Below are 15,990 nucleotides of genomic sequence, written 5' to 3' on the forward strand. Positions count from 1 at the left end.
AATTGCAATCTCTGGGATGGAGCAGAAGAAAAGTATAAATATATTTTTATCTCAGAAATATTTTGCTTTTTTCTTTGAATTTATTTTTTGTTTTGTTTTTTGTTAGTTAAGTGTTTGGTTTTAAAGAACTGCCCTGGGAAGAAAACAAAGGAGAGTGAAAAACAAAACATAGTGAATTGGTTCCATTAACGTATGTCACCCTGCAGACTATCAAAAGAGAATTTGGTAAAATAATGGCCAATATTGTACTGTAATTCAACATGGTACAGAAAACAATTATACAATAATTGTTTCTATTTTTTCTCAGAAAATGCACATTAATGTGCTAATTAAACTTTAGTACAAAGATCCAGCTTGCTAACTTTGCCATTATCATGATCATGATCATCACCAAGTACTGTTTAAGCATCTATGATGTTGGCGCATTATGCTAAGATGTGGCAATTTATTAAAATTATGCAACATATATAGAGATAGGGAAACTTACAAGTTGTGAGTACTAATTAACATTTTTTCACTTTAAAATCTTTATTTATACTAGAGAACGAGGGACATCTGAGGAAGAACATGCTCTGTCAGACCTGAGTGACCATGGATAATCTCTATCATCAGAACATAGTGTTGTTATAACTCCAGCACAATGTTGTTTACTGAAGATGTGCTCAATGAAAGTTACGGTTGTCATAACTGTTATTGTTATTGCTATGACATTATTATTATTATTATTATTATTATTATTATTATTATTACATATCTTCAAAGATACAACCCCATAGTGACAAGCAAGTACCTATGTCATCTTCCAGACACACAAAAGGAGATTAAAATATTTTCTCTGTCTCCAATTAATAAACACTCCAAATATAGAGTGACTATGTTTAGAAAAGCAAACTTTAAAGAAAAGTGTCTCTTAGAAACCCAAAGAAGCAAGCACACAATGCCAGTCATCACGACACTGCACAAAACGCTCCTCCAGCAAACATTTTCACTCAGTCGTCAGTACTTAAGAGGGCAACATTTTCATTGCAAAGTGCTCACAGCTTAATGGATTCTGTTGTGAGCAAATTAGAAAAAAAGAAGTGAGAGAAATCATGACCTTTACATTTAATTAAACTTCTTCAGGTTGTTAATTCTTCTGTAAGTTGGTTAATAAAAAGTGTAGGCTACCACACTTTCTAAATTGTGACTATATGTAGTCAGTCATGGTATAATCATACAGATTATTATAACTTGCTAAAATAACTCACTTGGTTCTTAAAAAAAAGTTGCATCTTAAAGCAAGAGAAATATTGAGTCTAAATCTACCTTAATTCTTCTAAGAGAAGTGACCAAAGTTGTTATAGCAAAGGCTCTGGCTTCCTCAGACAGAATAAGGTTCATGCCCAGCTGCATTGCTTAATCACTGTGGACCCCTGAGAAGCTACTTAGCCTTCCTGAGGATCAATTTCTTCATTTGTATAATGAATTTCATTTGTATGAAGATTTTATACAAGCTTTCCACAAACATCAATATCACCATTGAATTCGAAGTATCCTAATTCAACATTCCTCATATTTGGACCCATATAATATGTTCCTTATCCTAATTTTATTTTTTAGTGCTTTACGCAGACATATAAGTCTAATACAACATTGAAATTTATCTTCTGAGAATATTAAGGTGAACCACATTAGTTGAAGAATATTCATTTTGGCATATTCAGTTATGTTTTCATTTTTTAAAAGAATAACAATGAAGGTTAATTCTTTGGACTTCAAAAAAGGTTTGTTTTTGTTAAGTTCTGGGAAAATATGGCCAAAGAACACCACATCTTTGGAAACACAGCAAAAGACAAAAACAGATCATCACTAACAGAAGCTAAATTACACAGTGGAGTTGAGCTACTAAGATAAAATTGATTCTGCCACGATAAAAATGGAACAGAACCAAGAGATGACAATGAGAATTGTTTGAGTACTTAAGAGACCACTTTAACAATGGGAGTGCATTCGAATCCTAGCATCATCATTATAGGCTCATTTTCCGTGTTCGGTTCCCTTGATAAATGCCTAAAAGGAGGCACTGGCATTTTAAATTGCTCAGTCTTGATAGCTAAATTTTCTTTCCTTTTCTTTTCTTTTCTTTTTCTTAGGTAACAATATTTTCCTCTAGGACTAGAAAAATGGTTTTGAGAACAGCACTGTGAATGTCTAGTGAAGGGAGCACCGGAGGATTAGGGCATTGTCAGGGGAAGAGTTACCTGTGGGCACTTGCTCCAGGTTCCCCACTCAGACATGACACATTCATTGGGACACAGAAGCGAGCAGGGCTGGGTTTCTGGAGGCATCTCGTCCTGGTTGCAGAGGCTGTTATTTACAGCTCCACCTTCACTGGAGGCAATGTTCACACATCTGCGAGACAAGATCACAACATAATGTGATTACTTAAAACAGTAGAGAGTACATTTAAAATAGTTATGGTGTGTCATAGTTACTTACTCCTCAAAATAACATAAGATGAGCAGAGCAACCAGGAAAAATATTCCAGTGGGCCTTCACGGAATGCTAACTCTGTGCTGACCCTTTTATTCCGCAGAGCAGGAAAGATCAACAGGGACCAGAGATAACTACTGTCCTTGAACACCTCTCACTCTAAAGAGTCCTATAATATATTTGCTCAGGTCCAGAACAGAGAGAATTTTCTTTTTATTGTAGCAAATCTTGAAGGCGCTCTTTTTCAGAATGAACCCATCACTGTGTAATAGCCAGCACCTCTGGTTGCCATGATTCTCTCAGACCTTCCCTAGACTTCTATCTCCTATCATATCATCCACGCCTTCCTAACCTGTGTTCAACACATTTAAGGTCATGACAAAGTAAAGAATATTAATTGAACATGTTTTTCTTTTAGGTGTTTTCTGTAAATCAATAGGAGGTTTTGATGCCATAAACCAAAGGACAATGAGCAAGCATTTTTGTGCACAAGATATAGATGCACACATTATAGTTGTTTGGACTCCCCGGCTTTGAGACAAATGCTGGTGAAAGCTAAATCAATGATCATGATGTTGATACCATCAAATGAAAACCCAAGTCTTATACCACTATATGCATCCACCAGAAGGGCTTAAATAAAAAACATGAAAAATATCAAGGGTTGGCAAGAATGTGGAGAAATTGATAACTCTTCTAACTCTGCTGGTTGGATCACAAACTCTTTGGTAAATTAGGTGGCAGTATCTACTAAAACTAAACATATACATCCAGTGTATTCCAACAATCCCAATTTTATATTCCTCTGTGAAACAAATGTGGAAAAATGTGTACTATAATATGACTGAAAATGTTCATGGCACCACTATTCATAATCAGCCAAACTAGAAACAGTTTACCTGGACTATGTAGCCAGCAACAGTAAAATAAATACATTGTGACAAATTAACCCAATTAAATGCTATACAGTGGTGAGAATGCATGAACTATAGTTGTATACAAGAGCATGGGTAAAGCTTATCCTATCTAATAAAAGAGTAATATGCAAATTTATCATCACTCCAACACACAATATGGCTGCCCCCATGTGGTCAAAGATCCTGCCCCCATGTGGACACAAGATGGCCTCCACAAGATGGCCAGCAGGGGAGGGCAGTTGGGAGGGACCAGACCTGCAAGGGAGGGCAGTTGAGGGCGATCAAGCCTGCAGGGGAGGGCAGTTAGGGGTGACCAGGCTGGTAGAGGAGGGAATTTGGGGGCAACCAGGACTGCAGGGAAGGGCAGTTGGGGGGGACCCAGGCCTGCAGGGAAGGGCAGTTGGGGGAGGACCAGGCCTGCAGGGGAGGGAAGTTGTGGGGTACCAGGCCTGCAGGGGAGGGCAGTTAAGGGTGACCAGGCCTGCAGAGGAGGGCAGTTAGGGGTGACCAGGCCTGCAGGGGAGGGCAGTAAGGGGTGACCAGGCCTTCAGGGGAGGGCAGCTAGGGGTGACCAGGCCTTCAGGGGAGGGCAGTTAGGGGTGACCAGGCCTTCAGGGGAGAGCAGTTAGGAGTGACCAGGCCTGCAGGGGAGGGCAGTTAGGGCCAATCAAGCTGGCAGCAGAGCAGTTAGGCATCAATCAGGCTGTCAGGGAAGTGGTTAGAGGGTGATCAGGCTGGCAGGCAGAAGTGGTAGGGGCAAACAGGAAGGCAGGCAGGTGAGCAGTTGGGATCCAGCAGTCCTGGATTGTGAGAGGGATGTCCAACTGCCCATTTAGGTCCGATCCCTGGAGGATCGGACCTAAATGGGCAGTTGGACATCCCTCGAGGGGTCCCAGATTGGAGAGGGTGCAGGCTGGGCTGAGGGATACCCCCCCCCCCCGCCCCTGTGCATGAATTTCATGCACTGGGCCTCTAGTAAATATAATATTAAACAAAAAAAGCCAGACACAAGAGAACATTCTTTATAATCCCATTCATATAAAGTTAAATTGGCAATACTTTTCCGTGGTCTCAGAAGTCAGAATAGTGATTACATTTGGGGTTACTGACTGACAGTGGCTTAGGTGGTCATGGTAGTATCTTGTGTGCCGAGCCAGCACAGCCAAGGGTTCGGCGAGCCTGAGGGAGGGCAGATGAAGGATGAAGAAAAGACAGACAAAGAGAATAAGCTGGGTCTTGGATCTTCTGTGCGTGACTGAGACCACAGATCCAGACTGCAAGCTAATGCTTTATTTTATAGTCAGAGGTAAACAAGGTAATTTACAATCTTCTTGTAAGTTTCACTTGTTTTGGCAGCACTTGCTGCACCTCCTACCGCCCATTAGCTACCCAGGAAAGATCTAGGGAGCAGTCACAAGATCAAGCTTGATTATGCTAAGAGGGCTGTGCCTCTAAGCTGGGACTTGTTTGTAGCTTTGCCAGCAGGTTAGTCCAAGGCTTAACCCTATAACCGCTCCCTACAATCTGTGTTTTGGTCTCTGGGCGGTTACAAAGGTGTGTTCACATTATGAAATGTCACCAAGCTATACCCCTAAGATGCATTTATATTATACTAGAGGCCTGGTGCACAAAATTCATGCACTTGGCGTGGGGGGGTCCCTCAGCCTGGCCCACGTCCTCTTGCAGTCCAGAAAGTGGGCCTAAGTCGTCAGTCGGACATCCTTAGTGCTGCAGCAGAGGCAGGAGAGGCTCCTGCCACTGCAGCTGTGCTCGCTAGCAATGAGCCCGGCTTTTGGTTGAATGGTGCTCCTGCATTGAGCATCCGCCCCCTGGTGGTCAGTGCATATCATAGTGACCAGTCATTCTGCCATTCGGTCAATTTGCATATTTGCCTTTTATATATAGGATAGCAATTAGATTTTAAAAATATTTTTTCAAAGGTGTCTAATAACGACTTGGTATGTAAAGTTCTTTTGCTAGGTGTTGGGATAAAATGTTATTCTTTGTTAGTAATAATTCACTTAGTAAATATTTTTAAGGGCTTAGAGTGCACCAGGCCCTTGCCTGGAGCTGGGGCACAAAACTGAAACAATGACAGGCAGGATCTTTATTGTTACCAATATGTTCTTGGAGTGATAATGATCAGAGTAAAGGTGAAAATGACCATGATGATGGGATAAAAGGTGCCATTTGCTGGCCTGGTTATTTCAGACACAAGGCCACAGCCAAGGAGAAAACATCTTAAGGGGGGTGTGCAGGGGAGCTTTTGGTACTCCCCAAATCATGCTGTGCTGAATTGAATTGTCCTACATAGTAGGAGTCTTTTTACATATATATATACATATATATATATATATATATATATATATATATATATATATGTGTGTGTGTATATATATATATGTATATATGTATATATATGTATATATGTATATATATGTATATATATGTATATATATGTATATATATATATAATTGTTTACAATTTTAGGAAAATCGTAGTCAATCACTAGCCACAAAACAAAATAAACTTTATTAGGTGCTAAGTAATGGGAAAGCAATGTAGGAGAAAACAGCAGACAGAAAGAAGACATAAGTATATAATGCTTTCCTATATTGGGAGGCACGGTACAGAGTTATCCTTAGACTTTAGTTTCTCCTGCAGTAACAGTCAATAGTGGAAGGAGGGACCACGAGGTGGCTCATTTCTCTTTCCCTGGACAAATTTAAAGCTCAAAATTTCTTTTTATTTTGACTGCATACTCTCAGCTGATGTCCTTTTATCATTTCACTGAGAAGAGGTAAGACTACTTCTGGTCAATGGTGACTAGTTGAACTTATGCATTATTCTTTTTTCATCTCAATACGCCACAAAAACAAAATCAAAATAATTTGTTACACACACACACATACACATACACACACACACACACACACACACATCAAGAGAGAGGAAAAGGCATTACCCTGTGAGGACAAAGAACAAAGAAGACAAGGCAACGAAGGAAAATGGGTGGGCTAGTACTAACTGCCTTACCACACCAGGAAACTGAATACAAATTCTTCAAGGAAAAACAAGAAAGTACCTCCATTTACACCACAGAACACATGAGCTATTTGGGAATTTGTGTCACTAAGTACACCTGGAAATATGAATGAAAGAGGCTGAAAAAGTGGAGAATTTATTGAAAGTATGTTTAAGTACCCAGTCCCTGGGTCCCCTCCCCTAATCTACACAGCTCGGTGTTAGTCCCTCTCTGCCAATGCAGGAACTGAAAGTTTATTAGCTAGAAGGGGTCATAACAAAAGCCTTTTGATTAGAAAATACACAGTCCCTTAACATCATAATGAAAACAAGAATTAAGTTCAAGTTTACATACTGTAAAAATCACCACAAACTTAATGTCTCGAACAATGTAAATTTGTTATCTGATCATTCTGAAGCACAGAAATCCAGCGTGGATCTCACTAGGCCAACTTAGTGCTTTCGCAGAGCTACATTCCTTCCTGGACCTCTAGAGGACAATGTGTATATATATATGCATATGCACACACACACATACACACACACACACACACACACACACACACTAGGTGTAACAGTTAATAATGCGAATTTTTTCAATAGATGGAGTTACACATATGTTGATATATATGCGATTTGATATGTATGCTATTTTGTTGTATTGACAACAAGCTTCAAAACTTCATATGTCATATTTTCTGAAGGTGTTAACATTATAGATATTTTTATGCTTAAAAATGTCAAATTTCATGCCCAAAAAAGAGCATTTGCGGGAAGTTTTAATTCATTACTTTATTTTGAAGAAAAGTGCTGCTGAATACTTCGGGAAGATTATGGTGAACATGCTCCATCTCAAGATACTTGTGAATGCTGGTTTAAACGCTTTAAAAGTGATGATTTCGATGTGAAAGACAAAGAACGTCCAGGTCAATTGAAAAAGTTTGAAGACCAACAATTACAAGCATTATTGGATGAAGATGCATGTCAAACTAAAAAACAACTTGCAGAAAGATTAAACATCACTCAGCAAATAATTTCCGATCATTTACAAGCAATGGGAAAGATTTTAAAGGAAGGAAAATGGGTGCCACATCAACTGAACAAAAGACAAATGGAAAACCAAAAAGTCATCAGTAAAATGTAAAATGTTGCTTCAACAGGACGAAAGAAAGTCTTTTTTGCATTGAATTGTGACTGGCGATGGAAAGTGGATTTATTTTGAGAATCCCAAATGCACAAAATCATGGGTTGATCCAGGTCAACCATCAGTATCCACTGCAAAGCCAAATCACTTTGGAAAGAAGACAATGCTCTGCGTTTGGTGGGATCAGGAAGGTGTGGTGTATTATGAGCTTCTAAAACCAGGTGAAACCATTAATACTAATCACTACCTACAACAAATAATCAATTTGAACCATGCTTTGATGGTGAAATGACCAGAATGGGCCAGAAAGCATGGCAAAGTAATTTTGCTTCATGGTAATGCACCATCACACACTACAAAACCAGTTAAAGACACGTTAAAAGATCTTGCCTGGCAAGTATTAGCCCACCCGCTGTATTCACCAGACCTTGCTCCTTCAGATTACCACTTGTTCCGATTGATGGCACATGCACTTTCTGAGCAGCACTTCAAAAGGTACAAAGAAGTGGAAAATTGGTTCTCTGAATGGCTTGCCTCAAAACAAGAAAAGTTCTATTGGGACGGTATCCACAAATTATCTAAACATGGGGGAAATGTGTAGCTAGTGATGGACTTTACACTTTGAATAAAGCACTTTGATGTTTCTCTTAAAATTATCATGTTTTCTTTGATTACAAAATCCACATTATTAACCAGTACACCTAGTAAGTATCTACACTAATAAAAGAGAAATATGCAAATTGACTGTACCTCCACAACACCCACCAGCCAATCAGGAGTGGGTACGCAAATTAACCCAACAAAGATGGTGGGTTAATTTGCATATGCAGGTGCAGAGTAGCTGGGTGGGGTGGGATGCCTGCTATGGGGGGAGGGTAGGGGGCGGAGGGAGCTGGAGCGGAGAAGACTGGAGCGGAGAAGACTGAAGGCTCGGGCTGGAGCAAACACTGAAGGCTCTGGCAGGAGCGAAGACTTTTGGTTGAATGGTGCTCCTGCATTGAGCATCCGCCCCCTGAACACTCTGGCTGGAGTGAAGACAGAAGGCGGCAGCCAGAGCAAAAGCCTGAGGCCCAGGTGCCGGAAGAAAACCGGTGCCAGCAGCCAGGGGAAGGAAGACCTATTGCACGAATCTTTGTGCAACGGGCCTCTAATATATGTGTGTGTGTGTGTGTGTGTGTGTGTGTGTGTGTGTGTGTATTTACCTTTTCCAGGATAACAAAAGGAATAATCTCCTTTCACCTTGTTCTAGAAGACTACATGATTCGAGTACTGGCACCAGCACATGAGGCAGCTTGTTACTTATCTTGTTATCACAAGCCCACAAGGTTGCTGGTTTGGATGCTTCTTCTCCCTGGAATCCTCTTTCTATAGAACCTCATTTATTTGGGTCCCTCCTCAAATATTGCTGGTCAGCCTCCCCTAAATACTATCCTTCATCTCTCTGACCCAATTTTATATTTCTTCTTGGCATTTAGTAGCAAAGACTTTCCAATATATTTACTTATGTGTCTATTTTTTTTCTCTGCTTCTATACTCTAATGTCTTTGAGGACAGGAACTGTTTGTTCACCATTTTTATCCCCAGTCCCTAGAACAGTGCCTGATAATAGAAGGCAAAGATTCAAAGGCTATTTTTTAAATTAATAAGTGATAGCAGTCATGCATGAACCATGAAGATGTCCTCCAGTTTGTAGGTTTTAAGAAAGAGAACAAATAAGCTGTTCCATGTATTAAAATAATATGCTGTTGCCCTTGCTGGTGTGTTCAGTGGTTAGAGCACTGACCCGGGCACCAACGGGTCATGGGTTCTATTTTCAGTCAAGGGCATGCACCTAGGGGGCAGGTTTCCATCCCCAGCCCTGATAGAAGTGCATGTCGGAGGCAAACAATCGGCGTGTCTCTCTCAAATTGACGCTTCCCTCTCTGTTACCCTCCCTCTCTTCCTTCTACTCTCTCTAAAAATCGAGAAAAAAATATCCTCAGATGAGGTTTAAGAAAAAAAAAAGAGCATGCTATTAAACTCAATAATAGTTGCATTGCAAAGTACCTGGAAAATCCGCTTCACATGTTTACTAGTAAATGTGATCATACACATCAATCACATGACACAGTGAGCATGTATGAGTTAACATGGTATGTCATAACAAAATGCTATGGACTGGGTTGCCTAAAAAACAAAAATGTGTGTTCTCAGAATTGTAGAAGTTAGCAGTCTGAGATCAAGGTGTTGGCAGAATCGGTTTTCCTGAGGTCTCTCCATCCTTGGCTCCTGGATGTCCCTCTTCTCACTGTCCTCACCCCGTGTTTTCCTCTGGGTGTGTCTATGTCCTAATCTCCTCTCCTTATGAGAAACATGGCAAGACAGTCAGATCTCCTAGTTTGTTAACAGTGATTGCCAGGAGTCAGTGGAGGGATGCCAGCCGCTCCATGCCATTGGCTTCCCATTAAAGGCATTGGCAGGAAACGGTAAGGATTGTGGCTTCATTGCTGAGGAAATCCTACCCCCTCTTGGCAGTTGAGGGCACAAGTGCTCCATGGATTCTTAAAGATGAGCAAAAGCCAGAGTACACTGTGTGAAAATCAGAGTGTGCTTGGCAAACAACACTGTTGCTTTTACAGAAATGTCGAAGTCCCACTGCCCCCTTTCCCCAATGCCTCCTTTCCACACACCTGATTTTCCTAGACTGCGTTCCTCCGCCACAGCGCAGGGGCCTCAGCTCGTTGTGGATTCTGCATGGGGACCAGTGTTCTACAACCCAGGAATACTGATTGCACTCACTGTAACACGGGACTGCCTCATGCACCTGTGAAGAACAGCAAAGGAAAAAAAGTATGTTAAACTAGCCAAGTTATAGAAAAAAATGCCTCTCTTTTTGTAATGCCTGCTGAGCATAATCTGAGAACTACACTCTGGTCCAAACAGCCAATTATTCCCTCAAAGCAAGATATATTCGGCTTCTCTGAAATTACTGACTTGCCTAAAGAAATATACTGGGGAAATCAACTAAGATATGATGGCATGCCTTTGCAGAAGAGAACAAAGGACAGTCATTTCCCATCAACTAGAATAGGGATTCCATTATCATTTCATTTCCTCAAAGAGCTCACACAGCATCTATTAGCTGGTTCAGCTCTCAATTATAATGGTGTATTGTATTCTCAGATGTACTTTAAGATGTCAATTGAAACAAATACATGTAAGGGAAATTTACTCCTGAACATAAGAGGTTTTTAGAATGCATAAGAAAAGTGGTATTTTTGCACCGAAATTTTCTTTTTAGGCTCCCAAATGATCAGTGCTAGCAGGCAATCATTTAGCCTCCTGGGCATTGTGGCTTCATCTGAATGTAGCTATTTGTAGGATGTTTTCAGAGCATAGCTAAAACACACAGACACACACACGCACAACAAATGCTGCCTAACTGTTAGAGGCTGTGCATGATTGCTGAGTGTGATTACCTACAATGTCATGGTAAATTCACTAGATGCCATAAATTAATTCTTAGGGTTACTTCCTATGTATTTGTTTGTAATTATTTTTTCCCTGAAATTGATGGGTAGTTAAATAAATTTGTCTGCCTCTTAGAGGTTGAATTTGAAATGTATTAGTTCTCAATAGAGAGCAGAGTGTTCTTCCTTGGTAAGAAAAAAAAAACTCTTCCCTGGCGTGATATGTTGCTCTAGCCCACAACGATGGCTCTAGTTTAGCCTGCTGATAAAGAGTGGCTCAGCCCATTACCCAAATAGTTAATTAATGCCTTTCCTCTTAAATAAGAATTTAAGCCTGGATCCTTTCCTCCCCTTGCCTTTCTAATTCCATAAAATTGTAAATGATGACTAGGCAGTGCTATCCAAATAGAACCATTACTTCCGAGTTTCTACTAAATGCAGGGGGAAAGCACTATGTAATGGGATAATCAGAAGATGAGATTGGAGCCCTGTCAGCATGTTAGATGGAAATCAAATGAGAAAAGGTTATTTGTGAGACTACATCTTTGGAATCACAAATAATGTCAGAAACTATTTTTATCTGCCGGGTTCTATTTGGCTCTCATGTAGAGTGCACACGGATAAGGGAAGCCACGAAGTGAAAAATATGTGAGGGCAAAGTGAAAGGAGATGGAAAATAGAAGTGGAAATGGGTGTAGGAAAAGTAGGAATTAAGTCATAAAAGAATCACATTTCTTGCTGTGAATGCCGACAAGAATGAAATGAAAGGGTCAGAAGCAGTGCCTACATTAGAATAACGTGTAAGGAAGGAAAGTGCTAAAAAAAAAAAACTCATAGGATGCTAGAGGTAAGAGAAAAATCCATAAAATTGAAAAGACATGACCCCAACCGAACAGACTCTGGGAAACAGAGCTGACAGCCACTGAAGGTTTAGTTTACCCAACTGCACCCTGGACATGAAGCTCTCACTAAATTTATAGGTTCATTCTATAAGCTCCTTAATATGTATCAGACAATTCAAAGAAAGCTTGTTGATTTACATATGAGATACAAGAAAGTCTGTCAAACCACTTTGCACAAACAGGGGATGGAAAAGAAATTGATTAAAAACAATTTTCCCCACACCTCCCGATGTGTCCATCTGTAAGCAAATGGTGGGATAGCCCCCCTGAGATGAACTATCGATACTAAGCAGAGCATATAATTCCAGCCAAAAAAGCCCAAGGTCAGATGGAAAATGAAAAAGTGCTTAGTTGCATGTACCTCTTATATAAACCTTGAACACTTGGTGATAGATTGATTTACTGCTTTTATTCTTCATGCTCCAGCGATCTCCACCTGTGGCAGAGTCACTAACCTCAGTGATAAGCTACTGGAAGACAGGGAGTAGGTCTATGTAGGACAATGGTGACCACCTTCTTGATTAACGGTGGAAAAATAGCGCCTCTTAAAGAAGGTTCTCCAGTCCCATGGATTTACTTGACATGACCCCGTATGCATCAGCCATTTTAATGATATTCACACTGTCACTTCTAGATGATAAATCGCTACCCTTCCCTCAAAGCACAGCAAATCCCACCACTTCCGCAAGGCTCTCCCCATGTTTCCAGTTTCCCATGTTTCCACACCTTTGGTACTCAGTGACAGTCTCAGTTTTAAGCACAATTGCAGCTACATTATAATGTTAGGTGCACATGCACAGGGTGGGGCCAGTGGTGGTAGCTAGGGCCAACTGTGGGTTCTAGGGGAGCAAACACATGTGAAAAAGTCATCACTTTGATTCCTCTATATGTTTCCTATTCTCTCATACTAGCATAGCCCTCTTTTTCACCTCAGTCTTAATACCATATGTGTTTACTTTTTATCTTAATATTGAGAATATGCTCAGAGAAATACAATTTGTATTCTCCATACCTAAATATGCTTTTCTATCAGCAATAGCAATGTTATTTATGTGACTACTTAAAAAAGAAACTTGTGAGTCTCAGGCAGGCCAGGACAACGTTTCTATGATGTCTGTATTTCACAAGATATGGAGAGGAGGGTGGTGCTCAATAAGCACTTGTTGAATTAAAACTAATTTTTGAATGTGCCCAGGTTGCTAAATGACTCTTAGTTAATTTTCTAGAAAATAAGCCCACTAAATGAAACACGTAAGAGGTACTTTACAAAGCTCAAAGGACCATAAGAAGGAATAAAAATGAAAACTTTTCTTTCCATTATGGGCTTTAGTGAAGAATAGCAATCACTATTTTATCAAAAGGCACTACTTGATGATTTTGTTAATGGAAAACAAGGTCATCCCTTAAAAATTGTAAGAATTGTCTCCTTAGAGCCTTTGTCCACCAGGCAAAAGAATCTTACCTAAAGGATCCACAACACCTGGAAAAGGCAAAAAGGCAGCTCACTCATTTGTGGAATACAAAGAACATTATGGACTGATGAACAAAAATAGATACAGAGGCAAAGAATCATCAAACAGACTGTCAAACTACAGTGGGAAGGCAGGGGAGGGCTTGGAGGTGGGGGGATAAGAGATCAACCGAAGGACTTATATGCATGCATATAAGGATAACCAATGGACGCAAGACACTGGGAGGGGGGTGAGGGCATGTGCTGGGAGGTAGGGGAGGCCGGGCGGAGGTCAATGGGGGAAAAAAGGAGACATATGTACTACTAATTGTAATACTTTAAACAATAAAATAAAATTTTAAAAAAATGAACTACCCAGACGCCTGATTTCTTCTCCTGTCAGTCCTCTATGTTCTCCTTATTTCATATTGCTACTCAGTTTCTGATTATAGTTTTATAATGAAAATGTGTTAAAACATGGGCTTTATCAGAGAATCATATGGAAATGTTCTGAAGGAAAGAAATGAGCCATGGGGAAGTTAAATGAAAATCATGTTTTAATGGCATGAATTAGGAAGAAAATAACAGAGTTTAATAGGGTCATTGAAGCTAAAAATGCCACTGAAAAGTAGATCCTCTGAGAGGTAACATTACGTTCTCCTGGTAATGTGTCCCATTTATTACTTCTTCACTGGAGAATTCTGTTTTTATATTTTGATAGTCTGGAGTCATAATCATAAATGGACTCATTGAGTCAAAATTTTAATAATTATTAAGTAGGCCACTGCTCATGGTAACTGATCAATTTTAATTTGGTATTGTTTTCTGATACCACTCTTCAACTTCAGACTGACTCCTGTGGGGGAAACAATTGGAATCTAATTGGGCATCAGTGACTGTCATCATTACATATCAGAATCTTAGGCTTCAAGGGCTCAGATAAAGCAAACAATCCAACAAGCACAATAATAACAGAGACAAATCAAGGAAAAGTCATGGCCTCAGCTTTTCTGTAGAGGCAACCCTTTGCTCCAGTGAAGCTGCTATCAAGACCAAGGACTCTGTGGCTACTTTGAATTTGAAAATTGGTTCAAAGGCCCATCTGGGGCCATAGTCAGGAGCTTTCCCATGGGAAGGGGGAAGGAACTGGTCCCCTGGAGTGATGAGCTCACAAAGCATTAAGGATTCCCCTCTCCTTCAAATGTTGTGAGCCCTTAACATAAGATGTACAAACTTGCCTCTGATCAGGCCTAGGGTCCTCAGCCTTTACCTACGCTTCCCCTCTTTCCTCCTCCAGGCCTCATGCTCTCCCTTCAGAAGGATCTTCTAGGCAACACCTTCCTTCAAGTTACCAAATTTGCCCCTTTTCTTATTCAATCAGAAACTTAAGTTATATTCTCCTCCATTAGGACCTGTCTGACTGACTGGAAAGTATCACATTTATACAACTACCCATTAACTTTTCGTTTCCATTTTTATTAACCAGGCATTTAAATCTGTTTATTCACAGTGTGACATATTCAATTAAACCCAGAAGCTTTGCACTGTGCCCATCAACAGTCCCCGGTCAGCACAATAATGCTGTGTAAAAGATTATCCTATCTAATAAAGAGGGAATATGCTAATTGACTGTCCCACCCTCAAAGATGGCAGTGCCCACAGCCAATAAGGAGGGAATATGCTAAATGACTGCCATGCCCTCAAAGATGGTGGCGCCTACAGCCACAAGATGGTGGTGCCCAGTCACCTCAGCTGTGCACCTGCCTCCAGAGTCCTTCAGTCCCTTCAGCCCCCCAGCCACCAGGGCCAGCCCGAGGCACAGGCAACCCTTGGATGGCAGCCGCCCAGCCGCCCAGGGCCACCCGAGGCTCAGGTAACCAGGGCTGGCTGGCAGTGGCAGCAGCAGAGGTGTGATGGGGCATCATCTTCCCCTGATCGCTGGGTTGCCTCCTGCCCCTGAGGGCTCCCAAACTGTGAGAGGGGGCAAGATGGGCTGAGGGACCCTCCCTCCAGTGCGTGAATGTTCATGCACCAGGTCTCTAGTAGCTTATATGAGACATTCTATGTCTTAGGTCTTGATTATCACAGTCATTTGAGTTAGATAATATTGGTCTGACCTCTATTTACAGGGAAAAATAACTAACATTTTTCAGAAACTAAGTTAGTCATTCATGGCTGGTCCCTAAAGTGAGATTGAGTATCCCAATCCAGTGACGCTAATTGTGCACCGGCTGCCTGTTTAGCTGGTTCAGGCACATCACCATGCTCTGAGAAACAGTCAATATCTTCTCAGTGACAAAGGTAATGTTAATATTTATAATTCACAAAAAAGGAAAACCAAGAAGAGAACGTTCAAAGATGTCTGTGTAGTAGATGATGCCTATTACTTTATATAGCAAAAATATTGCATGAACAATGCATTCCTTGCCTTTGGCTAGAGATTCCTTTCACAATTTCAAAAACCCAAAAAGTGTCTCAAAAAACTAATTTTCATGTATAAAGCAAGAGCAGGCCCAAGTATTTTAGATGATTGTTGTCCTCTGTGTGAAGATGGTGTGTTAAAAATTATCCACAAGTATTTTAAATTGTTATCTATGGGAAAGCCATGTCATCATGTGCTTTGGGCTGCTG

The 15,990-nt window shown here is 40.6% G+C and overlaps 1 protein-coding gene across 1 annotated transcript in view; it reads right to left on the reverse strand.

Annotated features, from left to right (window-relative positions):
• Positions 1-15,990, reverse strand: part of THSD7B (thrombospondin type 1 domain containing 7B) — an 885,792-nt gene that overhangs the window by 92,321 nt on the left and 777,481 nt on the right. The window contains exons 16-17 of the mRNA XM_080669078.1: positions 10,228-10,361; positions 2,241-2,391 (exon numbers count right to left, since the gene is read on the reverse strand). Coding sequence (XP_080525204.1) covers positions 2,241-2,391; positions 10,228-10,361 — 285 coding nt within the window. The remainder of the gene's footprint in view (positions 1-2,240; positions 2,392-10,227; positions 10,362-15,990) is intronic.

Source organism: Plecotus auritus, assembly GCF_963455305.1.
Source record: "Plecotus auritus genome assembly, chromosome: 5".
In the NCBI taxonomy this organism is placed as follows: domain Eukaryota; kingdom Metazoa; phylum Chordata; class Mammalia; order Chiroptera; family Vespertilionidae; genus Plecotus; species Plecotus auritus.